The sequence below is a fragment of the Carcharodon carcharias genome, chromosome 17 (genome assembly GCF_017639515.1).
Source record: "Carcharodon carcharias isolate sCarCar2 chromosome 17, sCarCar2.pri, whole genome shotgun sequence".
Classification (NCBI taxonomy): domain Eukaryota; kingdom Metazoa; phylum Chordata; class Chondrichthyes; order Lamniformes; family Lamnidae; genus Carcharodon; species Carcharodon carcharias.
Genome location: NC_054483.1, coordinates 7625635 through 7649872, shown reverse-complemented (window position 1 = coordinate 7649872; position 24238 = coordinate 7625635). Strand labels below are relative to the sequence as shown.

Below are 24238 nucleotides of genomic sequence, written 5' to 3'. Positions count from 1 at the left end.
CCTTCAGTTTGCTTTGGAATATGATCAGGTTTGAAGTGTACTTTCATTGTTAAGTGGCCACTCCTCAGAAGTAACAGCGTGCACACACAGGTTGATTTACATGTTTTTTTGCTTGAGAGAGGAATGCCGGCTGGGGTGCCAAGAACGTACTTGTGACATCTCCAAGCAGGCTCGCGGGGATTTGCAACTTTCCCAGCTCAAAAACCAGAACCAAGGGAGACAACACCTCGGAACGGTGTGAGTTTGCAGAACATCACACTCCCAGTCACGTACAAATTTATCATGGCTGTAAGAGTCGATTGCAGTGGGTGTGCCGGGGTTGTGGAGAGCAGCCACAGAGCATGGCCACAAATCCAAGAACAATGCAGGACCTTCAGAGTGAACATTGTCAAATCATCATCAACTTTTTACTCTGACAGCAGCAGATTGGAACATTTCATCATACAAAACTTATTATGAAACACAGAATTATATATTTGTTCAAAAACTGTTAAATATGGTTGGACAATGATTAGTGATTAAAGGAAGACTGGGGAAAGAGTGGATAAGTTGGATAGCCAGCACAGACATTGCAAGGGGACTAAGACCTCACATTCCATATTTTTATAATATATATATAATACACACTTATACACACACATATATCCTCATGGCTAATTTCTAAAATTTTAAAACTGGACAATGACTTTTAAAAATGCCTAAAGTGATGTCTGTCTGACCTTAGGAGCTAATCTGGCAGTATCAAGAAAATTTGTACCTCATTATCTCTAAAGAGACCCTAAAGACCCCTGTGGGCTGCAGAGACAAAATTCAAAGAGAACTATACAAAGGCCATCTGCATTTCAGAACCCAGGCTGGTTAATCAGAGTCTACTAGCCTGCTGAGACAAAGAACCCTGCAACCTTCCTTTCAAATTCTTAATGGTTGGAACATTACCTATCTCAGAAACCCAGACAAAGGGATATACGCTCTTTGTCAAAACCAAGTGGAGGGGTGGGTACCATGTGGCTGGTGGAACCAGTAATATTGCCTTGTGGAGCTGTAAAGCTCAGTCTGCCATCTTTCCATCTTCTTAGCAGCAGCACAGAAAAGGGGCTCTGTCCAGGTTTGAATGCCTGACCCACCCCACCCCCATCTAGTTTTGACTGGATCTTCTATACCATCACCCACAAGACTAATTCATCTCTGTGTGCCTATCTCATCGTGGAAGTCAACTCTATTGGCAAAGTGAATTATCCAGCATCAGTTCAGCCTGCTGACCTCTGTGAACGAACACACCATTGGACTTTGATTCTGGGCTCTGAACACACGTGAAAGAATAATCCTTTTCTCTGTGGTCTTTGCTTTGTAAATCTTTCTTTCTCTATTCCTCTTTTATTGTATGAATGCACAGGGGGATATGTTGCGACCCTCCTCCCGTGTCTGAGTGTGTGAAAATAAACTAACCCTCTGAGTTTACCCTATCTCAAGTTTACAATAGGGTTATTAATAGAAATTGGATCACACCAAAACTGAGGGGTAGTGTCATGACTCAGTGGGGATAGTGCACTGTAATATCAGCCCCACTGTTCCCCAAGTCGCGACAAATGTGAAAAGTTTGACCAAACCACCAGATTGCCCCAATTCTACCTAACTGTTTAATTTAGGTTAACAGAATACGAGCACCAAGTAAACTTAATAAGTAAATAGCTGCTTATTGAACAAAGTGTCTTTAACTAATGTCAAAAAATAATATGACATGCTAACTTCCAACACTATAACTTAAACTCTACCCCCTTCTTGAATCCCTGTATGCACACACACACGACACATAAGACACACAAAACATGGATTTTAAGGATGGGATAAAACAGTTCAATAGCACCAATTCCAGAGTACAGGATTTGATGTGTTGATTTTGATTGTCTTCCAAATTCCTTTCAATTCTTGTTGATGACACCAGTATTTAGTTCACTGGTTGAGCACTTGCCTTCAATGTCTCCAACAGTGACTTTCCCCTTTTGCCTCTTGACAAGGGTTTTGAGAGAGAGAGCAAGTTGTAGGGATATGAGGAGAAAAAGCCAGCTAGCTATTATTGTGGAATTACTGGAATCTTCCTCACACAGGAGAAAAATGTTTTAGGACTTGTTCCTTTCAGGCTAGGAGCTATTCCACTGCATTTCCCTCACACAAAAAACCTGGTCACCTGGTCAGCAGCCAATTAAAACTTTGTTGCCAGGCAGCTCCCTTGGTCCAGGACTCGTTTCCATCACCAACCTAGCTTTCATGGCACACCCTGTTCCAGGACTGCAACATAGTATGTATCTTTCACCCTGTTCCAGTGGACGTATCTTTCAAATTCCAGCCATTGTAAGTTTAATCCACAGCCTGACAGAAATAAAAAGATATGTTCCCTACAACTGGGAAATATGCCGCTGTTTAGAAAAGGGGGAAATCAAAATCAAAACACCTTTCTGTTTACAGACGGAGGAGAAGTCTGGGCTGTTTAAATTAACTCCTCCCACCTCCTGTCCATAAAAGAAATGATGGTCCAAATGGCCCCCTGCTGCAAAATTCTATGATTCCCTGAAGACTAGGAGGTCATAGGGCCATTTCTGACCTAACTAGCACATTTCTTGGCACATACATCTGCATTGATCAGGACTCAACCGCAGTTAAATGACTAAGCTAGGACCAACAATATAACTGACCTTGATATGTCAAATCTGCGATGACAGATTGACCCACAACAACCTGCACCCCCCAGACATGTGCTACCCAGAGACATGCATGAAACCCCGGATTCAACAATGCTCCCGCCACACCACCCCCTCCCCACCCAGAGACCCAGAAAGCCCAACCCTCAGGCAATCTTCATCCAGAGACCCCCACACTCCCCACCGCCAGATAATCCCTATCCAGAGACCCCCTGAGACAAACCCCCATCCCCCCAGACAACACCCAACTTAAGACTGTGACCCAGAACCCCACAATCCAGAGACTCCCATCCCCAGACCTGAGACAGCCCCCACCCCCACACCACATCCACACAGAAATTGCACCCTCTAACAACCCCAAACAGAGATCACCCCCAACCCCCTGACAATCACCACTCAGAGACTCAGGCACAGGCAACCAGCCTCAGGCACAGGCACCCAAACACTCCCTCACCCAGCTGCACTGGGACTCCCAACTCCAGCAAACCTGTAGACAACCCCAACCTCTAGACAGCAAGTCAGCCGCCCAGAGACGCCCATCCCAGATACCCCTCACCCAGAGTCCCAGACCCACAAGCATACCCAAATTCCCCTCCCCAACCTGCACCCCAGTGACTTCCACCAGGCACACACCTCCACACACTCCAAGTAACTCCACTTGCCTCCTCCCCACTTTGCTCATCTCTCCCTTTCCCCCATCCCTCCCTCCCCTACTCTGCAGTTCCCCACATTCCCTCCTCCCCTCTTTCCCCCCTCCTCACACACCCCTCACCTCCTTTCCTCCTCCCAAGCCCTCCTCCTTTCCCCCTGCCGACACCCTCTCCTCCCCACACTTCCTCCTCCCCCTCCTACCCACTCTTCCCCACACACCCTCCTCCCCTCCCCCAACAACTCCTCCCCCAACAACCCCTACCAACATTCCCTTCCTCCTTGCCAATCCCCCAACAACCCCTCACACCTTTCCCCTCCCCTCCGCCCTCCCCCAAAGAACCCCTCACCCCACAAACACTGCCCCCTCCCCCCACAGCCCCTCCCACTCCCACCACCTCCCTTCGTCCTCTACCCCACCACCTCTCCCCCACCCTTCACGACCCCTTCCCTTCCCCCAAATCCTCAACGCTGCACCTTCTCCCCTCCACAACCTATTCCCTTCACCCCACACAATGCCTCCCCCCACCCACAACATATCCCCCTTCCCCCATGACCCTTCCTGCCTCCCTCCAGCCCCCACAACCCCTCTCCCCTCCACATACAACCCCTCCTCTCCCCCCACAATCCCTCCCCCCAATTCCAGCTCCCACATCCCTCCGCACTCCCCACAACTCCTGCCCCTCCCCACACAACTCCTGTCCCCTTCCCCCCACAACCCTCCATCGCCCTGCCCACCCCATCCCCCCTCCCTCTCCCCACTACAACTCCTGTCCCCTTCCCCCCACAACCCTCCATCTCCCTGCCCACCCCATCCCCCCTCCCCATCCCCCCCACAGCCCCACCTCGCACAACCCTTCTCCATAGCCCTCGCACTCCCCCCACAACCACTCCCTCTCCCCACGTCCTCTCTCACCTTCCCCCTCCCCTCACAACCCCTCCTCCCCTCACAACCCCTCCTCCCCGCCCAGGACCTCTCCCACCATGACCTCTCCTGCACCCTCTTCCCCCCAAAAATCCTGTCCCCTCTGCTACAACCATTCCCTTCCTCCCTCTACCACAATTCCACCCCCAATAACTGCCCCTCCCACAACCCCTGTGCCCTCCCCCACAACCCATTCCCCGCTCCCCCTCGGCTCTCCCCATTCCCCTTCGCCCACAACTCTCTTTCCTGTGCCCCTCCCACTACCCAAACAAACCCCCATCTCCCATACCCCTCCCACTCTCCCCACAACCCCTCCCTCACCCCCCATGACCCCTCTCCCTACAAACCCTCCATCTTCCTGCCCACCCCATCCTCCACCCCCTCCCCCCACAACCGCTCCTCATACAACCCCCTTCCCCCATAGCCCTGCCAACCTCCACACAATCCCATTCTCCCCACACCCTCATCCTCCCCTCAACCACTCCCTCTCCCCCCCACAACCATGTCGCTCTCCCCACGTCCTCTACCCCTCCCCCCCCACAATGACCTCTCCTCCCCGTCCCCTCTTCCCCTCACAACCTCTCCCCGGACCCCCCACAATTCCACCCTCCACAACATCTCCTCCCACAATCCATTTCCCCCTCCCCATTTCCCTTCCCCATGCCCCTCCCATGACCCCAACAAACCCCCCTCCCCGCACTCTGCCACGACCCCCCCTCCTCCTCTCCCCTTCCCCTCCTCCTCCCCTCTCTCCTCTCCCGCTTCTCTTCCTCCCCCCTCCTCCTCTCCCCCTCCCTCCTCTCCCCTTCCCTCCTCTCCCCTTCCCCTCCTCCTCCCCTCTCTCCTCTCCCGCTTCTCTTCCTCCCCCCTCCTCCTCTCCCCCTCCCTCCTCTCCCCCTCCCTCCTCTCCCCTTCCCTCCTCTCCCCTTCCCTCCTCTCCCCTTCCCCTCCTCCTCCCCTCTCTCCTCTCCCGCTTCTCTTCCTCCCCCCTCCTCCTCTCCCCCTCCCTCCTCTCCCCTTCCCTCCTCTCCCCTTCCCCTCCTCCTCCCCTCTCTCCTCTCCCGCTTCTCTTCCTCCCCCCTCCTCCTCTCCCCCTCCCTCCTCTCCCCTTCCCTCCTCTCCCCTTCCCCTCCTCCTCCCCTCTCTCCTCTCCCGCTCCTCCTCTCCCCCTCCCTCCTCTCCCCTTCCCCTCCTCCTCCCCTCTCTCCTCTCCCGCTTCTCTTCCTCCCCCCTCCTCCTCTCCCCCTCCCTCCTCTCCCCTTCCCTCCTCTCCCCTTCCCCTCCTCCTCCCCTCTCTCCTCTCCCGCTCCTCCTCTCCCCTTCCCCTCCTCCTCCCCTCTCTCCTCTCCCGCTTCTCTTCCTCCCCCCTCCTCTCTCCCCCACCCCTCCTTCCCCCCACCTCTGCCCCCCTCTACCCTGTCCCCACCTCTCCCCCAAGCCCCCCACGACCCCTCCAACCCCCTCATTTCCTCCCATACCCTCCTCCCATTCCCCTCCCCCCCCCCCCCCCTTTCTCTCCTCCTCCCGTCCTGACCCCCCCCCCTCCTTACTCTCCTCCTACCCGCTCTTGGCCGCCTCCTCTTCCCCGGCCTTGTCTTGGAGACGGGGCCCGGGTTTCAGGGAACCTTCTCTCCCTCTTACTCTTCCCCGGAGCGGGCTCGGGACCCGGGGAGGGGGAACCCGGCCCGGCCCGGCCCGGCCCGGAGCGGAGACATGTTCAGCAAACTGACGGCGCTGCTGCATCAGGCGGTGGAGCCGGTGAGACAGGAGCTCAGGACTCAGCCTGAGAGCCGAGGCCGCAAACCCGCAGCTCGGCCCCGGGGAAGGGGACACACAGTGTCCGTGTCTGGGGGGGGGGGGGGGGGGTCAGGTCTGTCTTTGGGGGGGGGCGGTCAGGTCTGTCTGGGGGGGGGCGGTCAGGTCTGTCTGGGGGGGGGGCGGTCAGGTCTGTCTCGGGGGGGTTTAGGGGTCAGAGCTGTCTGGGGAGGGATTGGGGTTCAGCGATGTCTGGGAGGGATTGGGGTTCAGCGATGTCTGGGAGGGATTGGGGTTCAGCGATGTCTGGGGAGGGTTTGGGGTTCAGCGATGTCTGGGGGAGGTGAGGGTCAGCGATGTCTGGGAGGGATTGGGGTTCAGCGATGTCTGGGAGGGATTGGGGTTCAGCGATGTCTGGGAGGGATTGGGGTTCAGCGATGTCTGGGGGAGGTGAGGGTCAGCGATGTCTGGGAGGGATTGGGGTTCAGCGATGTCTGGGAGGGATTGGGGTTCAGCGATGTCTGGGAGGGATTGGGGTTCAGCGATGTCTGGGAGGGATTGGGGTTCAGCGATGTCTGGGAGGGATTGGGGTTCAGCGATGTCTGGGGGAGGTGAGGGTCAGCGATGTCTGGGAGGGATTGGGGTTCAGCGATGTCTGGGAGGGATTGGGGTTCAGCGATGTCTGGGGGAGGTGAGGGTCAGCGATGTCTGGGAGGGATTGGGGTTCAGCGATGTCTGGGAGGGATTGGGGTTCAGCGATGTCTGGGAGGGATTGGGGTTCAGCGATGTCTGGGGGAGGTGAGGGTCAGCGATGTCTGGGAGGGATTGGGGTTCAGCGATGTCTGGGGGAGGTGAGGGTCAGCGATGTCTGGGAGGGATTGGGGTTCAGCGATGTCTGGGAGGGATTGGGGTTCAGCGATGTCTGGGAGGGATTGGGGTTCAGTGATGTCTGGGAGGGATTGGGGTTCAGCGATGTCTGGGGGAGGTGAGGGTCAGCGATGTCTGGGAGGGATTGGGGTTCAGCGATGTCTGGGAGGGATTGGGGTTCAGCGATGTCTGGGAGGGATTGGGGTTCAGCGATGTCTGGGGGAGGTGAGGGTCAGCGATGTCTGGGAGGGATTGGGGTTCAGCGATGTCTGGGAGGGATTGGGGTTCAGCGATGTCTGGGAGGGATTGGGGTTCAGCGATGTCTGGGGGAGGTGAGGGTCAGCGATGTCTGGGAGGGATTGGGGTTCAGCGATGTCTGGGGGAGGTGAGGGTCAGCGATGTCTGGGAGGGATTGGGGTTCAGCGATGTCTGGGAGGGATTGGGGTTCAGCGATGTCTGGGAGGGATTGGGGTTCAGTGATGTCTGGGAGGGATTGGGGTTCAGCGATGTCTGGGGGAGGTGAGGGTCAGCGATGTCTGGGAGGGATTGGGGTTCAGCGATGTCTGGGAGGGATTGGGGTTCAGCGATGTCTGGGAGGGATTGGGGTTCAGCGATGTCTGGGAGGGATTGGGGCTCAGCGCTGTCTGGGGGGGTTGGGGTTCAGCGTTGTCTGGGGGAGGTGAGGGTCAGCGCTGTCTGGGGGTGGTTGGGTTTCAGTGATGTCTGGGAGGGTTGGGGTTCAGCGCTGTCTGGGGGGGTTCGGGTTCAGCGCTGTCTGGGGGGTTCGGGTTCAGCGATGTCTGGGCGGGGTTGGGGGTCAGAGCTGTCTGGGGGGGTTGGGGTTCAGCAATGTCTGGGGTGGGTTGGGGGTCAGAGCTGTCTGGGGAGGGTTGGGGTTCAGCATTGTCTGGGGGAGGTGAGGGTCAGCATTGTCTTGGGGGGGGCGTTGGGGTTCAGCGCTGTCTGAGGTGGTTGAGGGTCAGAGCTGTCTGGGGGGGTCTGCGCTGTCTGGGGGCGTTTGCTTTGTCTGGGAGGGTTGGGGGGTCTGGGCTGTCTGCGGGGTGTTGGGGTCAGCGCTGTCTGTGGGGGGGGTGGGGTCAGCGCTGTCTGCGGGCTTGGGGATCAGCATTGTCTGGGGGAGGTGAGGGTCAGCGCTGTCTGGGGGGGGGGTTGGGGTTCAGTGATGTCTTGGGGGGCTGGGGTTCAGCGCTGTCTGGGGGGGGGGGGGGTTGGGGTCCAGCGATGTCTGGGGGTGGGGTTGGGGTTCAGCAATGTCTGGGGTGGGTTGGGGGTCAGTGCTGTCTGGGGGCGGGTTGAGGGTCAGCACTGTCTGGGGGTGTGGGGTGGGTCAGCCCTGCCTGGGGGTGTGGGGTGGGTCAGCCCTGCCTGGGGGTGTGGGGTGGGTCAGCACTGTCTGCGGGGAGGGGGGGGGGGGGGGGGTGGTCAGCGCTGTGTGTGGGGGTCGGGTGGGGGGATCAGTGTCATCTGGGGTATGGGGAGTCAGTGCCGTCTGGGGGCAGGTGGCTGTCTGGGCTGTCTCGGGGGGGTGGGGTGGGGGTGTCAACGCTGTCTTGAGGGGGGTCAGTGCCATCTGGGAGCAGGTGGGGGGTCAGGGCATGTTAGAGCTGTCGGGGGGGGGGGGGGGGGGGGGGGGGGGTTGGGGTTCAGTGCTGTCTGAGGGAGGTGAGGGTCAGAGCTGTCTGGGGGGGTTGGGGTTCAGCGCTGTCTGGGGGAGGTGAGGGTCAGCACTGTCTGGGGTGGTTGGGGGTCAGAGCTGTCTGGGGGGGGGTTGTGGGTCAGCGCTGTCTGGAGAGGTGAGGGTCAGCGCTGTCTGGGGGGGTTGGGGGTCAGCGCTGTCTGCGGGGGTGGTTGGGGGTCAGCGCTGTCTGCGGGGGGTGGGGTTGGGGGTCAGCGCTGTCTGCGCAGGGGGTGTCGGGGTCAGCGCTGTCTGGGGGGCGTGTTGGGGGTCAGCGTTGTCTGGGATGGGTGGGGGTCAATGCTGTAAGGCAGTCAGCGCTGTCTGGGGGAAAGGGGTCAGCACTGTCTGGGGGTATCTGCTCTTTGGGGCATGGGTTGGGGGGGCAATGTCTTTGTTGGCCAAGGGGTATGGTGACAGTGACTGTCGGTTGGATGTTTGGCAGAGGCAAGCTCGCAGCAGCGTGTGCTTGATGCTGACCTTGTCATGCATCCCCTCCTCACCTAGGTTACCAAACCCTGGGCGCGATTTGCACAGCCTGGCTGAGCCCCCACACTGGCATATTCCTGAACAGTGCAGCCCATTCTCACTGCCTTCAAACACAGTTAGCTGCCTCTAAACAACAGCGCTTGGTTCAAGCACATCAGTTCCCTGGGTGTAAAATCTCACTGGAAGGAGGGATATTTCAGTGCTGCCCCTGATCCCACACCTCAGAAAATTCTGTCCCTTTGCCTAGGCGCTCAGTGTCTCCTGTCGGCTCCTTAATATTGTCTGCTCAGGCACCATTTAATCTGGTGAAAGTTTGAGCTGTTTCCTCATGCACTGAAGTGCTCAGTAACGGTTGTCTATTTCCTGAAATAATTATGCTGTGACAATTTTAATTTTCTTATTCTTCTGTTAAAGGAGGAAGAGCCCATTCAGCTGCTGGACTCCTTCATAAGCCATTGGAAAGGGATCACCAACTATTATATTGTGACCACAGGTACAACAACGCAATTTCTTTAAACTAAGCTTTGACTTCAACCCATCAGTGCAGCAGAATGCCAGTCTACAAGGCAAGTGAATGAGGTGGAATGCACATAATTCCAGTACACTGTTAGACAAAGCAATGGGATTGCAATGGATTATTGCATTCCACTATGCACTGTGTGTTGACTACCAAGTATGACAGCACCTTCTATTGACAGCTGGGATTATACCTGGGAAAGACATTATCATATGCAATTCCTTCCTACTGCCTGCTCACTCCCTCCCTCACAGGATGTAAATTCTGAATTTTATTTCATACTGTCTACCAAAATAGGCTCAGTGCTCACGAACATTAATTAGGTTTTTACAGGCTGGGATATTATGCCAGGAAACCAGGATAGGTATATATTTAAGGGTAATTCTGCAAAATGATTGGAAGCTGGCCTGAGCGAGATGGACTGAAAGAGGGATGGACTTCGATGGGATTGTTAGGGGTTTAGAGGTAATGGACTGCAATGGGAGTGTTAGGGGTTTAGAGGTGATGGACTGCGATGGGAGTGTTAGAGGACTGGAGGGATGGACTTCAACGGGAGTGTTAGGGGTTTAGAGGTGATGGACTGCGATGGGAGTGTTAGGGGACTGGAGGGATGGACTTCAACGGGAGTGTTAGGGGACTAGAGAGACGGATTTCGAAGGGACAGTTAGGGGACTTTATGAATGGACTTGGATGGGGTTGTTAGGGGACTAGAGAGAGATGGACTCCGATAGGACTGTTAGAGGACTGGAGGGATGGATTTTGATGGGAGAGTTAGGGGACTAGAGAGAGATGGACTCCAATGGGAGAGTTAGGGAACTAGAGGGATGGATTTCAATGGGACTGTTAGGAGACTAGATAGATGGACTTCAGTAGGAGTGTTTGGGGACTGGAAGGATGAACTTTGATGGGAGAGCTAAGGGACTGGAGATATGGGCTTTGATTGGAGAGTTACAGGATCAGAGGGATGAGCTACGATGGTCAAAGAACCTTTTTTTCCCTTTGACTATTCTTATCCTCCTGTATTCTCATTGTGCTATTTACAAGTGGTAAAAGCATTAATTGCTGTCACATTGAATGCTAAAGGATCAAGCAATTGAGAAATGGGTTAAAAACAAAAAAACTGCGGATGCTGGAAATCCAAAACAAAAACAGAATTACCTGGAAAAACTCAGCAGGTCTGGCAGCATCGGCGGAGAAGAAAAGAGTTGACGTTTCGAGTCCACATGACCCTTCGACAGAACTTGCATTCGAGTCCAAGAAAGAGTTGAACAAATGGGTTGCTGTTTCAGAGCCTTGTCCTGCTGTAGAGATGTCCTGAAACAGTAAGTGGCTGCTCTTAGTTTAGTTCCATCTTGTGCTTTCAGTGCATATGTCAGTGTCATGGTGCAATCAGAACAAGTTGGCTGTGGCGGGGAGGTGGTCACAGGAAATTCTTTATAAACCATTAGCACTGGATTGAGTAAACTGCTGCTGGATCCTAGTGCAGCTGGGGATGCTATCCTGGTCTCTGCCAAAGATCTTGACCTGGTGACAATGTCGTTTGGGCATTATGGTGTTTAAAGCTGCTTCTTTGCAGATGATACTCTCCCAGTAAAACAGACGGACATCCCATGGCGCCTGAGGCAGATGGTGGACATTCTCGTTCACGAGGAGAAGCAGATGGAAAGGGGAGAGACAGGGCCGTGTATGGAGTACCTCTTACAGCACAAGATACTGGAGACACTTTGCACGCTGGCCAAGGCTGGGGTAAGAAAGGCATGGGGGCCATTGCATGAGCCATTGTAACAGTACCAACTTTGTGTACTCCGACAGTGAATGATGTTTCTGTCTGTTTGTGTGTGTGTCTCCGCAGTATCCCCCTGGCATGAAGCAACAAGTGCTGCTCCTTATCACCAAACTGTTGGGGCAGATTCAGCAGCCGTTGCTGCCTCACATTAACGTGCACCGCCCTGTCCAGGTAGGTACAATGCTGCCTTGTGCTGTTGCCACTGCCTTCTCTTTAATATTTACTGCATTTTTGCTGCCTCACTCTCCAAAGTTGGTATTGGTTCTAGCTAAAGATGATGGAGTGCAGTTTTAAATGGTGGATACTCACAGTCACTTGTGCAGCACATGTTGCCATCCGGGGCTGACACTGCCCATGTTTTCTCTCTTGTGCTGTTAGAAGTTAATTCGTTTGTGTGGCGAGGGTCTGGGATCCAAAACAGAAAAGGAGGAAGTTCAGTTTCTTACCACCGTCTGTGCAAAACTCAGCCAGGATCCATACCTGATCAACTTCTTCATTGAGGTAGGTAGAGTTCCACACAGCAAACTGCAATGGTCTGTCACTGCATGTTTGGATTGAGCACCTCCTTAATGCAGTTGGACCCGCAGGTCTGATGGGTTAGCAATGCTGGATGCAGTCTGGGTTGTGAGTTTAGCCCAACTGACGACTTAGCGCAAAATGACTTTGCTTTTAATGCACAAGCATGCTCCCTTTCACAGCGGCTGCTGCAGCACTGAGGGACACCAGGTCATTCAAACCTCTCCCTCATAGAACCATGGAAAAGTTACGGTACAGAAAGAGGCCATTCAGCCCATTGTGTCTGCACCAGCCAAAGAGAGAAAAAAAGAAAGTAGCCATTCATTTTAATCTCACTTTCCAGCACCTGGTCTGTAGCCTTGCAGGTTACAGCACTTCAGATGCAGATCCAGGTCCCTTTTAAATGAGGTGAGCATTTCAGCCTCAACCACCAACTTAGGCAGTGAATTCCAGATGCCCACCACCCTCTGGATGAAATGGTTTTTCCTCATGTCCCCCCTAATCATTCTACCAATCACCTTAAATCTGTGCCCCCGGTAACTGACCCCTCAGCTACAGGAAACAAGTATTTCCTGTCTACCCTGTCGCAGCCCCTCATAATTTTGTACACCTCAATTAGGTCCCCCCTCAGCCTCCTCTGTTCTAAGAGAAACAACCCCAGCCTATCCAATCTCTCCTCATAGCTGCAATTTTCAAGCCCTGGCAACATTCTTGTAAATCTCCTTCACAGTCCCTCCGGAGCAATTATGTCCTTCCTGTAATGTGACCAGAACTGTACACAAAATTCCAGCTGTGCCTAACCAGTGTTTTAGACAGTTCCATCATTACATCCCTGCTTTTTGGATTCACAGTGCTTGCCTGTTCAGCAGAAAGCTGTTTTAACTCATCATGTAAAGATTCCACAAACAGCCCAAAACATTGAGATTTGCAGGTCCTGTGTACCCAAATTCCCACTCCATCTTTGAGATGAGATGTTAAACTGGCTGCCCCCCAGACAAGGATATAAAAGCTCCTAAGACACTATTTTGAAGAAGAGCAGAGGAGCTTTCCTTGGAGTCCATGCTGATGTTTATCCCTCAGTCAACATCACAAAAACACACAGATTATCAGATCATTATCTTTTTACTGTTAGTGGGAGCTTGCTGTGCTCAAATTAGCTGCTGCCTTTCCTGCATTGCAACAGTGACTTCAACTGTCCTTTGCTGGCTGTAAAGCACTTTGGGACATCCGACAGTCATGAAAGGGACTATAGAAATACAAGTCTTTCTTTGCTTCTTAAATGAGCTCTGTGTTTTCAGAAAAAGAATTCTGCTGATTCCAGAAGATTGTTGTCTTGCTCCTTTGAGAAGAGCGAAGGTCAGCGAGACGACGCTGTTGGGACAGGATCTTCAATGTCAAGCTTGACCCCGGGGGCTGGCCCATCACACCCTGACCAATGTCCTGTGACATGTGCAAGCTCCACGCACCCCAATCCTGAGGAGGGAGGTGGTCAGCTGGACAAGAGCTTGTTCAGTGCCCTGCTGACTCTGACTGCGAGTGAGGTATATCCAGCATTGCTGTACACAGCAGGCAGGATGGGGCTGGGAAAGCACGAGATCGGGGAGGGAGGGAGTGAACTCGAGGGCTGGGGGAGTGGAGAATCGCGAGATCGGGACCGTTAGATGGAGAATCAATTCATTTCAATTGTTCACTTCTGCGAGAATTTTGTCCTTTAGAATTAAACTGAATCATTCTGCAAATGGACTATTCAAAATAATACCTCTCGTACCAGCATACCGTTTGTTGTTAGAATCGGGCTGACTGAAATCTTCATAAAAGTTACATTTCATGTCTGTTGACTAACTCAGACCAAATTAATGAGAATTCCGTTCATCGAATTGCCAAAGGATTTTTCTTGAATTCACGGGATGTGGGTGTCACTGGCTGGGCCAGAATTTATTGCCCATCCCTAGTTGCCCCTTGAGAAGCTGGTGCTGAGCTGCTGCCTTGAACCGCTGCAGTCCATGTGGTGTAAGTACACCCACAGTGCTGTTAGGGAGGGAGTTCCAGGATTTTGACCCAGCGACAGTGAAGGAACGATGATATATTTCCCAGTCAGGATGGTGAATGGCTTGGAGGGGAACTTCCAGGTGGTGGTGTTCCCATGCGTCTGCTGCCCTTGTCCTTCTAAGTGGTAGCAGTCATGGGTTCTGGTCTCCATGGGAAGGTAACAGTAGACCATGGGAAATGACAATAACAGCCCGATGTCCATATCTATGAAAGGAGGTCATCCTTTCCCTCCAGTCTAGCACTTGCCTTTTGAAAACTTGAGGCCCTCAGTAGAAAATGTATTCCGATCTTTGGGGTGCTCCTGTCCTTTCAGATCCCACTCCAGCAGTGGCATCCCTATTGTAGCACCCTTAAAAATCTTCCCTTCCATTAATAGGATTCCTCTTGGTGGCACGAATCCTGCTGGGAACTTGCCGTGTATCCCCGATGGTTCCTGACACAAGAAAATAGGCCAGGATTGGGGAAATTTCAGAGGAACGGGAAAAAGGTTATGCCTCACCAAAACCCAACCACAAACAGAAGTATCCTGGCCATAGTGTGCTACAGGTATATCCCACACCAAGAGACATACCCCAGATCCAAACTTCTTCATTGTTTGATAGATAGATAGGTTTACTGGATTTTAATCACTGTGCTACAATAGTATCCACGGTTATCAAATGGTCTTACTTGAATAGTAAGTATTATAGTTGAAAAATGTGTGGCAGGACTCTCAATTAATCAACCCAAACCCCTCCATTTACTCAGCATGTCACCTCTATACTCATAATGCTAGCTCCCCATCAAAAAGGTAGGTTGCAGTTGAAAAGATGTCCTCCCCGCCTCCCCCCTTTCTGTTTGCACCAGCAACAGAGGCAGGTACATTTACTGATTGTAAAATGTGCCCACTAGATGGTAGAGGTTGTGGGTTTGGATGGTGCTGTCTAAGAAGCCTTGGTGAGTTAATGTAGTACATCTTGTAGATGGTACACACTGCTGCCACTGTGTCAGTGCTGGAGGGAGTGAATGTTTGTGGATGGGATGCCAATCAAGTGGGCTGCTTTGTCCTGGATGGTGTCAAACTTCTTGAGTGTTGTTGGAGCTGCACTCGTCCAGGCAAGTGGAGAGTATTCCATCATACTCCTGACTTGTGCCTTGTAGATGATGGACAGGTTTTGGGAAGTCAGGAAGTGAGTTACTTGCTACAGAATTCCCAGCCTCTGATCTGCTCTTGTAGCCACAGTATTTATATGGCTGGTCCAGTTCAGTTTCTGGTCAACGGTAGCCCCCAGGATGTTGATAGCAGGGGAATTCAGCAATGGTAATGCCATTGAATGTCAAGGGGCAAAATTCGAATAAATAATACCACACGAACAAACTGTTGTTTGTTTAACTCCCTGACTGTGTCACGAGGGACTGGGAGCTGTGGCCTTTGAGCTGTCACTCACATCAGAAAGTGATTTCAGAAGCAGTGCAGTAAACAGCCGCCCCAAGAGGCCGTTTCACCGTGTGTCGAGGATTAAACTCGTGTTTGTGACCACATTAACAGTGCGAGAAATAAGTATTAGTAACATTCACATTTGCATCACATCAAACCTTTAAAAAATATGGACTCTGCTTTGATCAGTCTGGTCAAGAATATTCAGAATTTCCAGCGCAGAGAAAGGCCATTGGGCCCAACTGCTCCCACTTGATCCTCCTCCATCATCTCACCATATCAACATATCCTTCTATTCCTTTCTCCCTCATCTAGCTTTACCTTAAATGCTATTAACCTGAACCACTCCTCCTGGTAGTGAGTTCCACACTCTCACCACTCTCTATGTAAAGAAGTTTCTCCTGAATTCCTGATTGGACTGATTGGTAATTATCTTATAATTATGGCCCCTTGTTTAGGGAGGGTTGATGTCTACTCTATCAAAACCCTTCATAATCTTCAAGACCTCTATTTGGCCTTCTAATTTTTCTGGTGAAAAGAGCCCTAATCTGTTTCAGTCTTTCCTGATAGTTCTAATCTCTCAGTTCTGGTATCATCCTTGTAAATCTCTTTAGCACTTTCCCCAGTGCCACTATATCCTTTTTTATAGTGTGGAGACCAGAGCTGTGCACAGTACTCCCGAGTGTGGTCTGACCAAGGTCCAAATCTAACAGGAAATTTTGGTGTGGCCTGAGTCCCCTCACACCAGAATTTCCTGAAAACAGCAATGGAGTGCACCGTGGATACACCATTACTGTTGGGCAGTTTTTATACAAATTTTGGCTGATACATTCTGTGATTAATTTTCTGTTTCAATTGCAAATTCCATGTTAATGCTGAAAACTATCTTTGTAAACACGTCCTGCTGTCATGATACCTTTTCCTCTGCCAAGGTTGGTGAGGGGAATGTAATAACAGTGTGACACGGTTACACAGGCATTTGCTATTATAATTGTGGGAGAGGGTTTTATAATGGAACAAGATTGCACATGTAAGATTTTAAGTACATTATAGACTTTCATCACATTTACTTCCTCTGTATTTAGAAAAATCAGTTTGCGTTGAAGGCTTGTGAAGGCTTGCTCCTGTTGGCCATGTTACCAGAGGAAGTGGCAGCACGGTACATGGTGGAAAGCACAGCGCTGTGTCACACACTGACCGACAGGCTGTTTGATCGCTACAGGCTGATACCAGACTCCGTCGACCCTGGACAAGTTGAGTTGCTGGGAAGAGTTAACTGGCGGTACGCAAAACTATTTCAGTTCATGAAAGGGGGAGGAGAAAAAAAGCAGAAAACGTTGTACTTATTTAGCTCCTAATCTGAGAGTATCAAGATTTCTTAAAGTGCCTCGCACACTGAATCACTTCTGAAGTTCAGTTGCTCAAGGGTGAGGAACTTATAGGGTTATGGATAAAACGTTGGGGGGAGGGTGGGTGGCTATGGGACTAAACATGACTGCTCTTTCAAAGAGCTGGCACAGGCATAACAGCCTGAATGGCCTCCCACTGTGCTGTAAATTTCTATGATTCTATCATATACCTCCTTTTACAAGGGTTCTATTGGAGGTGCTGATGCTGTGCCTCTGGTTTGCTCTACATCTGCAGGTCACACTATGCTGCCAGTCATGTGGAAGATGCAGAGTCATTTCCAGGTAAAGGGGCTGTGTTGTCTTTCTTCTCATGGCTGGACTACTGTGATCAGCTGGTGAAGGAAGCCCATAAGGTAGGTTGCTCTCGTCAGGTGTATGAGTTTGTGGGGGGTTTGGGGGATGGTGTGTCTTCAGCTTATATATTCACTAGAAGGAGTGAATGGAATTGTACTGTGCGCAGAGACAATGCGCTGAAGCCTCCACACTCTATGCCACAAAGTCTAACACTGCAGATTGCAGCAATGGCTCACAGTCGTGTGGGGCTGCTGACCAGGTCGCCAAGACAGAGGGAGGGGATGTTAGTGGAGAGTTTCCCAGCACCAAGAAAACCTCAATCTTTTAAATAGCGCTGTTACTCAGAAGACCCCCATCCCCAATCCCGTCTTGTTGCTAATCAGTTCTCTTTAGTGGACAGCAGTGTAAAGGAGCTGAGATTGTGGTTGCGTCAAGGTTTAATGCAGTGGAAAAACAGCTATCGGTGCACTGGCAATCTCCTGTTCCAATGTTCACGGAGAGTCAGATGCATGTACAACACGGGCATAACTGACAACATGTTCTGCCGGTAAGGTTAGAAAGAACCAGCCTTCCCATTTGAAATAATTATGATTATCTGAAAAGCAAAGCACTAAGACACATCACCTTCACAGTAGTTTGGAAAACAAGCACAAACTGATCATTTACTCACTGCAGGGTCTGGAGTTTGCTCTGGGAGGTTGCTCATCCAATTCTGGAGCTTCGTTAAAAAGGTGGTGATCTTTGCAGGTTTTGCCCTGGGACTGTTGCACCCATTTGGTTGCCTCCTGATGGTGATTCAGTTCTAAAGTGATTCCAGGCTGTGAGTTTGGCGATTCACTGAGGAACAGACCTGTCATCAGCCAGTTTATTAGCAGGGGCCACTGGCTGACAAGCCCAGTGCTGTCTTTACTCAGTGCCTGCCTATTTCCAGGATCAGTGAGTAACACTTCCATCTCCTCTTCCAGGTAATTGCTGCTGCTGTGGCCCTGGAAATCCGGAGGCATTTCTTTGTCAAAGTCTTGGAGCCACAACTATTGCAGGTGTAAGTAGTTGCTTCTCTCGCTTTTGAATGAAAAACGTGAGCCATGCAACAATTAATAAGCGTTTCTACTTGCTGTGAGAAACTGCAGCAGGTCAGGTGAACATACACATGTCACATTCAGCAAAAGGTGCTCCCTCTCTCAGCCTTACCATTCATTGTAACTCACCTTGTCCCTGTCCCTCCCCACCACCAAACCCATCTGCCTTGTTTCACTCCCTCCATCATTACGTCTGTTCCCAATGAAGCTGATCTTATGAAAGCTCCAGTCACACTTTAAGTCACCGACATCGCTGATGACGGAGCCTGTGACCTTGAAAAGCTGCTTCCTTGTACTGCTGCAGTCCACGTGGTATTATTAGGGAGTCAGTCCGAAGATTTTGACCCAGCGACAATGAAAGAATGCCGATATAGTTCCAACTCATGATGGTGTGTGACCTGGAGGGGAAATCGATGTGGGGGACAGCATTAAACAGGAAATTAGAGATGCATGTAACATGGATGCTACAGTAATCATGGGTGACTTTATAGATGTATAGATTTGGCAAACCAAATTAGCAATAATACTGTGGCGGATGAATTCCTGGATTGTGTACGAGATGTTTTTTAGACCAATATGTCGGAGGAGCTGACCAGGGACAGGCTATCTTAGATTTGGTATTGGCCAATGAGAAGGGGTTAATTAACAATCTTGTTGTGCGGGGTCCTTTGGAGAAGATTGACTATAACATGATAGAATTCTTCATTAGGATGGAAAGTGCAGTAGTCGAATCCGAAACTAGGGTCTTAAGTCTAAACAAAGGAAACTATGAAGGCATGAGGGGTGAATTGGCTATGATAGATTGGGAACTTCATTAAAAGGCTTGACAGTGGATAGGCAATGGCTAATATTTAAGGAACTAATGCAAGCATTGTAACAGTTATATATTTCTTTCTGGTGCAAAAACACAACAGGTAAAATTGCCCAACCAGGGTTAGCAAAGCAAATTAAGAATAGCATTAGATCCAAAGAGTCGTATAAATTTGCTAGGAAAAGTAGCAAGCCTGAGGATTGGGAACAGTTTAGAATTCAGCAAAGGAGGACCAAGAGATTGATCAAGAGGGGAAAAATAGAATATGAGAGTAAACTTGCAAGGAACACAAAGGTGGACTGTAAAAGCTCCTATAAGTATGTAAAAAGAAAAAGTTAAGTGAAGACAAATGTAGGTCCCTTAAAGTCTGCAACAGGAAGATTTATAATGGAGAACAAGGAAATGGCAGAGCAATTAAACAACTACTTTGGTTCTGTCTTCACAGAAGAAAACACAAATAACTTCCCAGAAATACTAAGGAACCAAGGGTCCAGTGAGAAGGAAGAATTGAAGGAAGTTAGTATTAGTAAAAACAAATGCTGGAGAAATTAATGGGATTGAAAGCCGATAAATCCCCAGGGCCTGATAATCTAAATCCTCGGGTACTAAAGGGGGTGAAATAGCAGATGCATTGGTTGTCATCTTCCAAAATTCTGTAGATTCTGGAACAGTCCTGGCAGATTGGAGGGTAGCAAATGTAACCCCACGATTTAAAAAAGGAGTGGGGGGGGGGGAAGAAAACGGAGTTACAGACTGGTTAGCCTAACATCAGTAGTAGGGAAAATGCTAGAGTCAATTACAAAGAATGTGATAACAGGACATTTAGAAAATATCAATGGGATTAGACAAAGTCAACATGGATTTATGAAAGGGAAATCACATTTGACAAACCGACTGGAGTTTTTTGAGGACCTAACTAGTAGAATAGATAAGGGAGAAGCAGTGGATGTGGTGTATTTAGATTTTCAGAAAGCTTTTGATAAAGTCACTTGTAAGAGGTTAGTGTGTAAAATTAAAGCATATGGGATTGGGGGTAATATATTGGCATGAATTGAGAATTGGTTAGCAGACAGGAAACAGAATAAGAAATATATGAGTCTTTTTTGGAGGGGAAGGTGGTGACTAGTGGGGTTCCGCAGGGATTGGTGCTTGGGCCCCAGCCATTCACAATATATATCAATGATTTTGATGAGGGAACAAAACGTAATTTTTCCAGTTCGCTGATGCCGCAGAACTAGGTGGGAATGTGAGTGGTGAGAAGGACGTAAAGAGGCTTCAAGGTGATTTAGACAAGTTCAGTGAAAGGGCAAATAGGTGGTAGATGCAGTATAACGTGGATAAGTGTGAAGTTATCCACTTTGGTAGGAAAAACAGAATGGCAGAGTATTATTTAAATGGTGATAGATTGGGAAACGTTGATGTGCAAAGGGACCTGGGTGACCTTGTACACCAATCACTGAAAGCAAGCATGCAGGTGCAGCAAGCTGTTAAGAAGGCAAATAGTATGTTGGCCTTCATTGTGAGAGGACTTGAGTACTGGAGCAAGGATTTCTTACTGCAGCTGTACAGGGCCTTGATGAGACTACACCTGGAGTATTTGTGTAATTTTGGTCTCCTTAACTGAAAGAATATATTTGCCATAGTGGGAGTGCACTGAAGGTTCACCAGAATAATTCCTTGGATGGCAGGATTGTCGTATGAGGTGAGATTGAGGTCGAGTAGGCTTGTATTCACTGGAGTTTTGGAGAAATGTATAAAATTCTGACAGGGATGATGTTTATCCTGTCTGGGGGGGGGATCTGGAACAAGGGGTCTTAGCCTCAGGATATGGGGTAGGCTATTTAGGACTGAGATGAAGAGAAACTCCTTCACTCAGAGGGTGGTGAACCTCTGGAATTCTCTAGAAGGCTGTGGAGACTAACTCACTGAATATATTTAAGAAGGAAATAGATTTCTAGACACTGAGGCATCAAGGGGTTTGGGGAAAGAGTGGGAGTATGGCGTTGAGATAGAGGATCAGTCATAACCATATTGAATGGTGGAGCAGGCTCAGAGGCTGAATGGCCTACTCCTGCTCCTACTTTCTATGTTTCTATGTTTGTTCTTATAGGTGGTAGAGGTCACCAGTCTGGAAGGTTCTGTTGAAGGAGCCTTGGTGAGTTGCTGCAGTGCATCTTGTAGATGGTACACAATGCTACCACTGTGCATCGTTGGTGGAGGGAGTTAATTTTTAAGGTGATGGATGGGGTGCCAATCAAGCTAACTGATTTGCCATGGATGGTGTTGAGCTTCCTGTCTATTTTTGGAGTTGCACTCATCCAGGCAAGTGGAGAGTATTCCATCACACTCCTGACTTGTGCCTTGTAGATGGTGGACAGGCTTTGGGGAGTCAGGAGGTGAGATACTCTCCACAGGATTCCCGGCCTTTGATCTGCTCTCGCAGCCACAGTATTTATGTGGCTGGTCAAGTTCATTCTCTGGTCGATGGTAACCCAAGGATGTGCTACCCCCAACACATGCCAAAAATTCACTTGAACAGGGAGCTAAACTTGTGTCTCTTTAGGAGAGGCTGCCACCCTGAACAGGGCTTTCTTGCAAGCCCTCTGTTTTTGCCTGTGATTGACTATTGCAGGCCTTGTTTGCCCTCTGCAGGTCTGAGGTGGGGATCCTCTCGTCCACCGCGCTGCTTGTGGGGGTCGTGACTCACATCACCTCGCCCCGGTTGCTGGATGAACTTGTTGTGTTTTTGCTGGGAGATCAGAAAGAGGCGGAGGTGCCCGTGGACCCAGCCTGCCACCTGCTACGTTCCCAGCTGATAGAACGCTGCAACCATCTGTCCGACGAGGTGAGCTCGCGGGTCAGTGTGTGGGGGTGGGGTGTGGGGGGGAGAGGTCACAGGTCAGCACAGTTCAGCCAGCCGGGAGAGGTTACAGACCTCTGCAGCGAGGTCACAGATCAGTCCATTGAGGTCAGCATGGTGAGGTTTCACCTCTTGCACTCCATCAGATTTCGTTAAAAGGTTGGTCAGCTGCTCCATTTAAAGCTTCCGTGGAAGCAACAGTTACTAAATGCAGCATCAGAGTTGAGCTTATTTGACAACACTCTCGCCGCTGGGTCAGTTGTTTGGTTCCCATCTCAGAGTTTGAGTTTGCGAAGACACAAAATGATAGCTTGAAATATATTGTGGGGCTCACCATATATTTGCAGTAGTGAGAGTGAGGATGTGTTCTGCTTTCTTGTAGATCAGTATGGCCACACTGAGATTCTTTGAACAGCTCCTGCAGAAACCTCAGGAACATATAATTTATAACCTGGTGCTCCGGAATATGAGAGGTCGCTGCTACATTGGAAACAGTATTGGACATGAGGACAGACCTGCAGAGAACGAACAGCTAGATGAGACAGAGTAAGGGATTCGAGTTAACTGTTCTCATACACTGCACTGTAGATTCATTGTTTGTGTGAAAGTTTGACTGGGTTTTAACTGGTTTTCTTCCTTTGAGAAGCTTGCCGGGTGCAAACCAGGTGACTCACTTCTGTTTCTCACTCAGTGCTTTGTCCTGTTTGAATCTCAGTGGCTGGAGCCATAGGAGGGGATGTTGTTCATGCTGATCACTCAATGGTGGAATCAGCCTGTATCAAAACATCAATACCTGGAGATTGAGATACGGGAGTTTTGATATAAACTTTAAATGGAGACCATGAGGTTTTGTGGTATGAATCTAGGAGGCCCCATAAAGATGAGAAGCTTAAAGACAACAGACGTTTGGTGTATCTGATACCAGAGCGATCCTTCCTCTCAGTTTGCTGCAATTATGTGTCAGTGATACAGTGGTGGACACCTGGGCAGTTTTAAACTGTGGCTTCATATGGAGCAGGATTGGGATTGCACTGGACACTCCCACAAATGGTACAGGGTCGTCCTTGGCTCAGTGCGTCCAGTTGTCAGATTGCCAACTTTAGTTACACTGTCTCTCCTGTGTCATTACAGATGCTAAGGTTTAGAGTACCAGCACAAAACTAAGAGTGAAATGAACCATCACATCTGAGGCGAGATACTGAGTTCTCTCCCGTGCTGGGGCATTTTATTTATTTAATCATGTGATGTGGGTGTCACTGGCTAAGCATTTATTGCCCATCCCTCATTGTCCTTGAGAAGGCGTGGAAGCAATTCAGTGGCTTGCTTGGCTATTTCAGATGGCCTGTGGGTCTGTTGTTACACAAAGTCAGACCAGGTAAGGATAGCAGATTTCCTTCCCTTAAGGACATTAGCGAACCAGATGGGTTTTTATGAAAACCATGACTAATACGAGCTTCTTAAATGAGGTTTTAATTAATTCATTGAATTTAAATCCCCCAGCCATGGTGCAATTTGAAGTTTGTCACTGGATTATTAGTCCAGTAAGATAACCACTATACTAAGGTACCCTCTAATAATGGAATGGAATAATGCTGCAGACTTTCCTTCATTGAGCCAGAAAGAGAGAGATCTAAACTCCATTCATTTGGCTTTTCCAGAGAATTTGAAGAAGATCCTTTCTTCACTGACATCTACACAGGAAGCAGATTCCCAGCTTCTGATTGGCTTGTTCCACCAGTAGCAACGCAAGAGGCAACAAAGGCTGATGGGAAACCAGAGGTTAACAGAATAGTCAACAGGTGAGTGCTGTACCTCAGCTTTCTATTCCCATAAGGTGAGTGCCATATCTCAGCTTCCTATTCTTGATAGGTAAGTGATGTATCTAAGCTTCCTGCTCCTGAAAGGTGAGTGCTGAATCTCAGCTTCCTGCTCCTGAAAGGTGAGTGCCGTATCTCAGCTTCCTGCTCCTGAAAGGTGAGTGCTGAATCTCAGCTTCCTGCTTCTGAAAGGTGAGTGCCATATTTCAGCTTCCTGCTCCCAAAAGGTGAGTGCTGAATCTCAGCTTCCTGCTCCTGAAAGGTGAGTGCTGAATCACAGCTTCCTGCTCCTGAAAGGTGTGCTGAATCTCAGCTTCCTGCTCCTGAAAGGTGAGTGCTGAATCTCAGCTTCCTGCTCCTGAAAGGTGAGTGCTGAATCTCAGCTTCCTGCTCCTGAAAGGTGAGTGCTGAATCTCAGCTTCCTGCTCCTGAAAGGTGAGTGCCATATCTCAGCTTCCTGCTTCTGAAAGGTGAGTGCTGTATCTCAGCTTCCTGCTCCCAAAAGGTGAGTGCCATATCTCAGCTTCCTGCTTCTGAAAGGTGAGTGCCATATCTCAGCTTCCTGCTTCTGAAAGGTGAGTGCCATATCTCAGCTTCCTGCTTCTGA

At 50.0% G+C, this 24238-nt stretch overlaps 1 protein-coding gene across 2 annotated transcripts in view; it reads left to right on the top strand.

The window, feature by feature from the left end:
- The first annotated feature begins 5816 nt into the window (after positions 1–5816).
- Positions 5817–24238, top strand: part of LOC121289603 (protein FAM160B1-like) — a 27186-nt gene continuing 8764 nt past the window's right edge. Inside the window, exons 1-12 of one of the 2 annotated variants that reach the window (XM_041209214.1) lie at positions 5817–6027; positions 9491–9569; positions 11170–11339; positions 11446–11550; positions 11758–11880; positions 13194–13436; positions 16447–16643; positions 17006–17123; positions 18030–18106; positions 21607–21799; positions 22197–22360; positions 23473–23613. In XM_041209214.1, coding sequence (XP_041065148.1) covers positions 5983–6027; positions 9491–9569; positions 11170–11339; positions 11446–11550; positions 11758–11880; positions 13194–13436; positions 16447–16643; positions 17006–17123; positions 18030–18106; positions 21607–21799; positions 22197–22360; positions 23473–23613 — 1655 coding nt within the window. In that variant the 5' untranslated portion in view covers positions 5817–5982. Of the gene's footprint in view, positions 6028–9490; positions 9570–10151; positions 10916–11169; positions 11340–11445; positions 11551–11757; positions 11881–13193; positions 13437–16446; positions 16644–17005; positions 17124–18029; positions 18107–21606; positions 21800–22196; positions 22361–23472; positions 23614–24238 lie in introns of those variants that run through there. The other variant, XM_041209215.1, reaches the window with a different exon arrangement.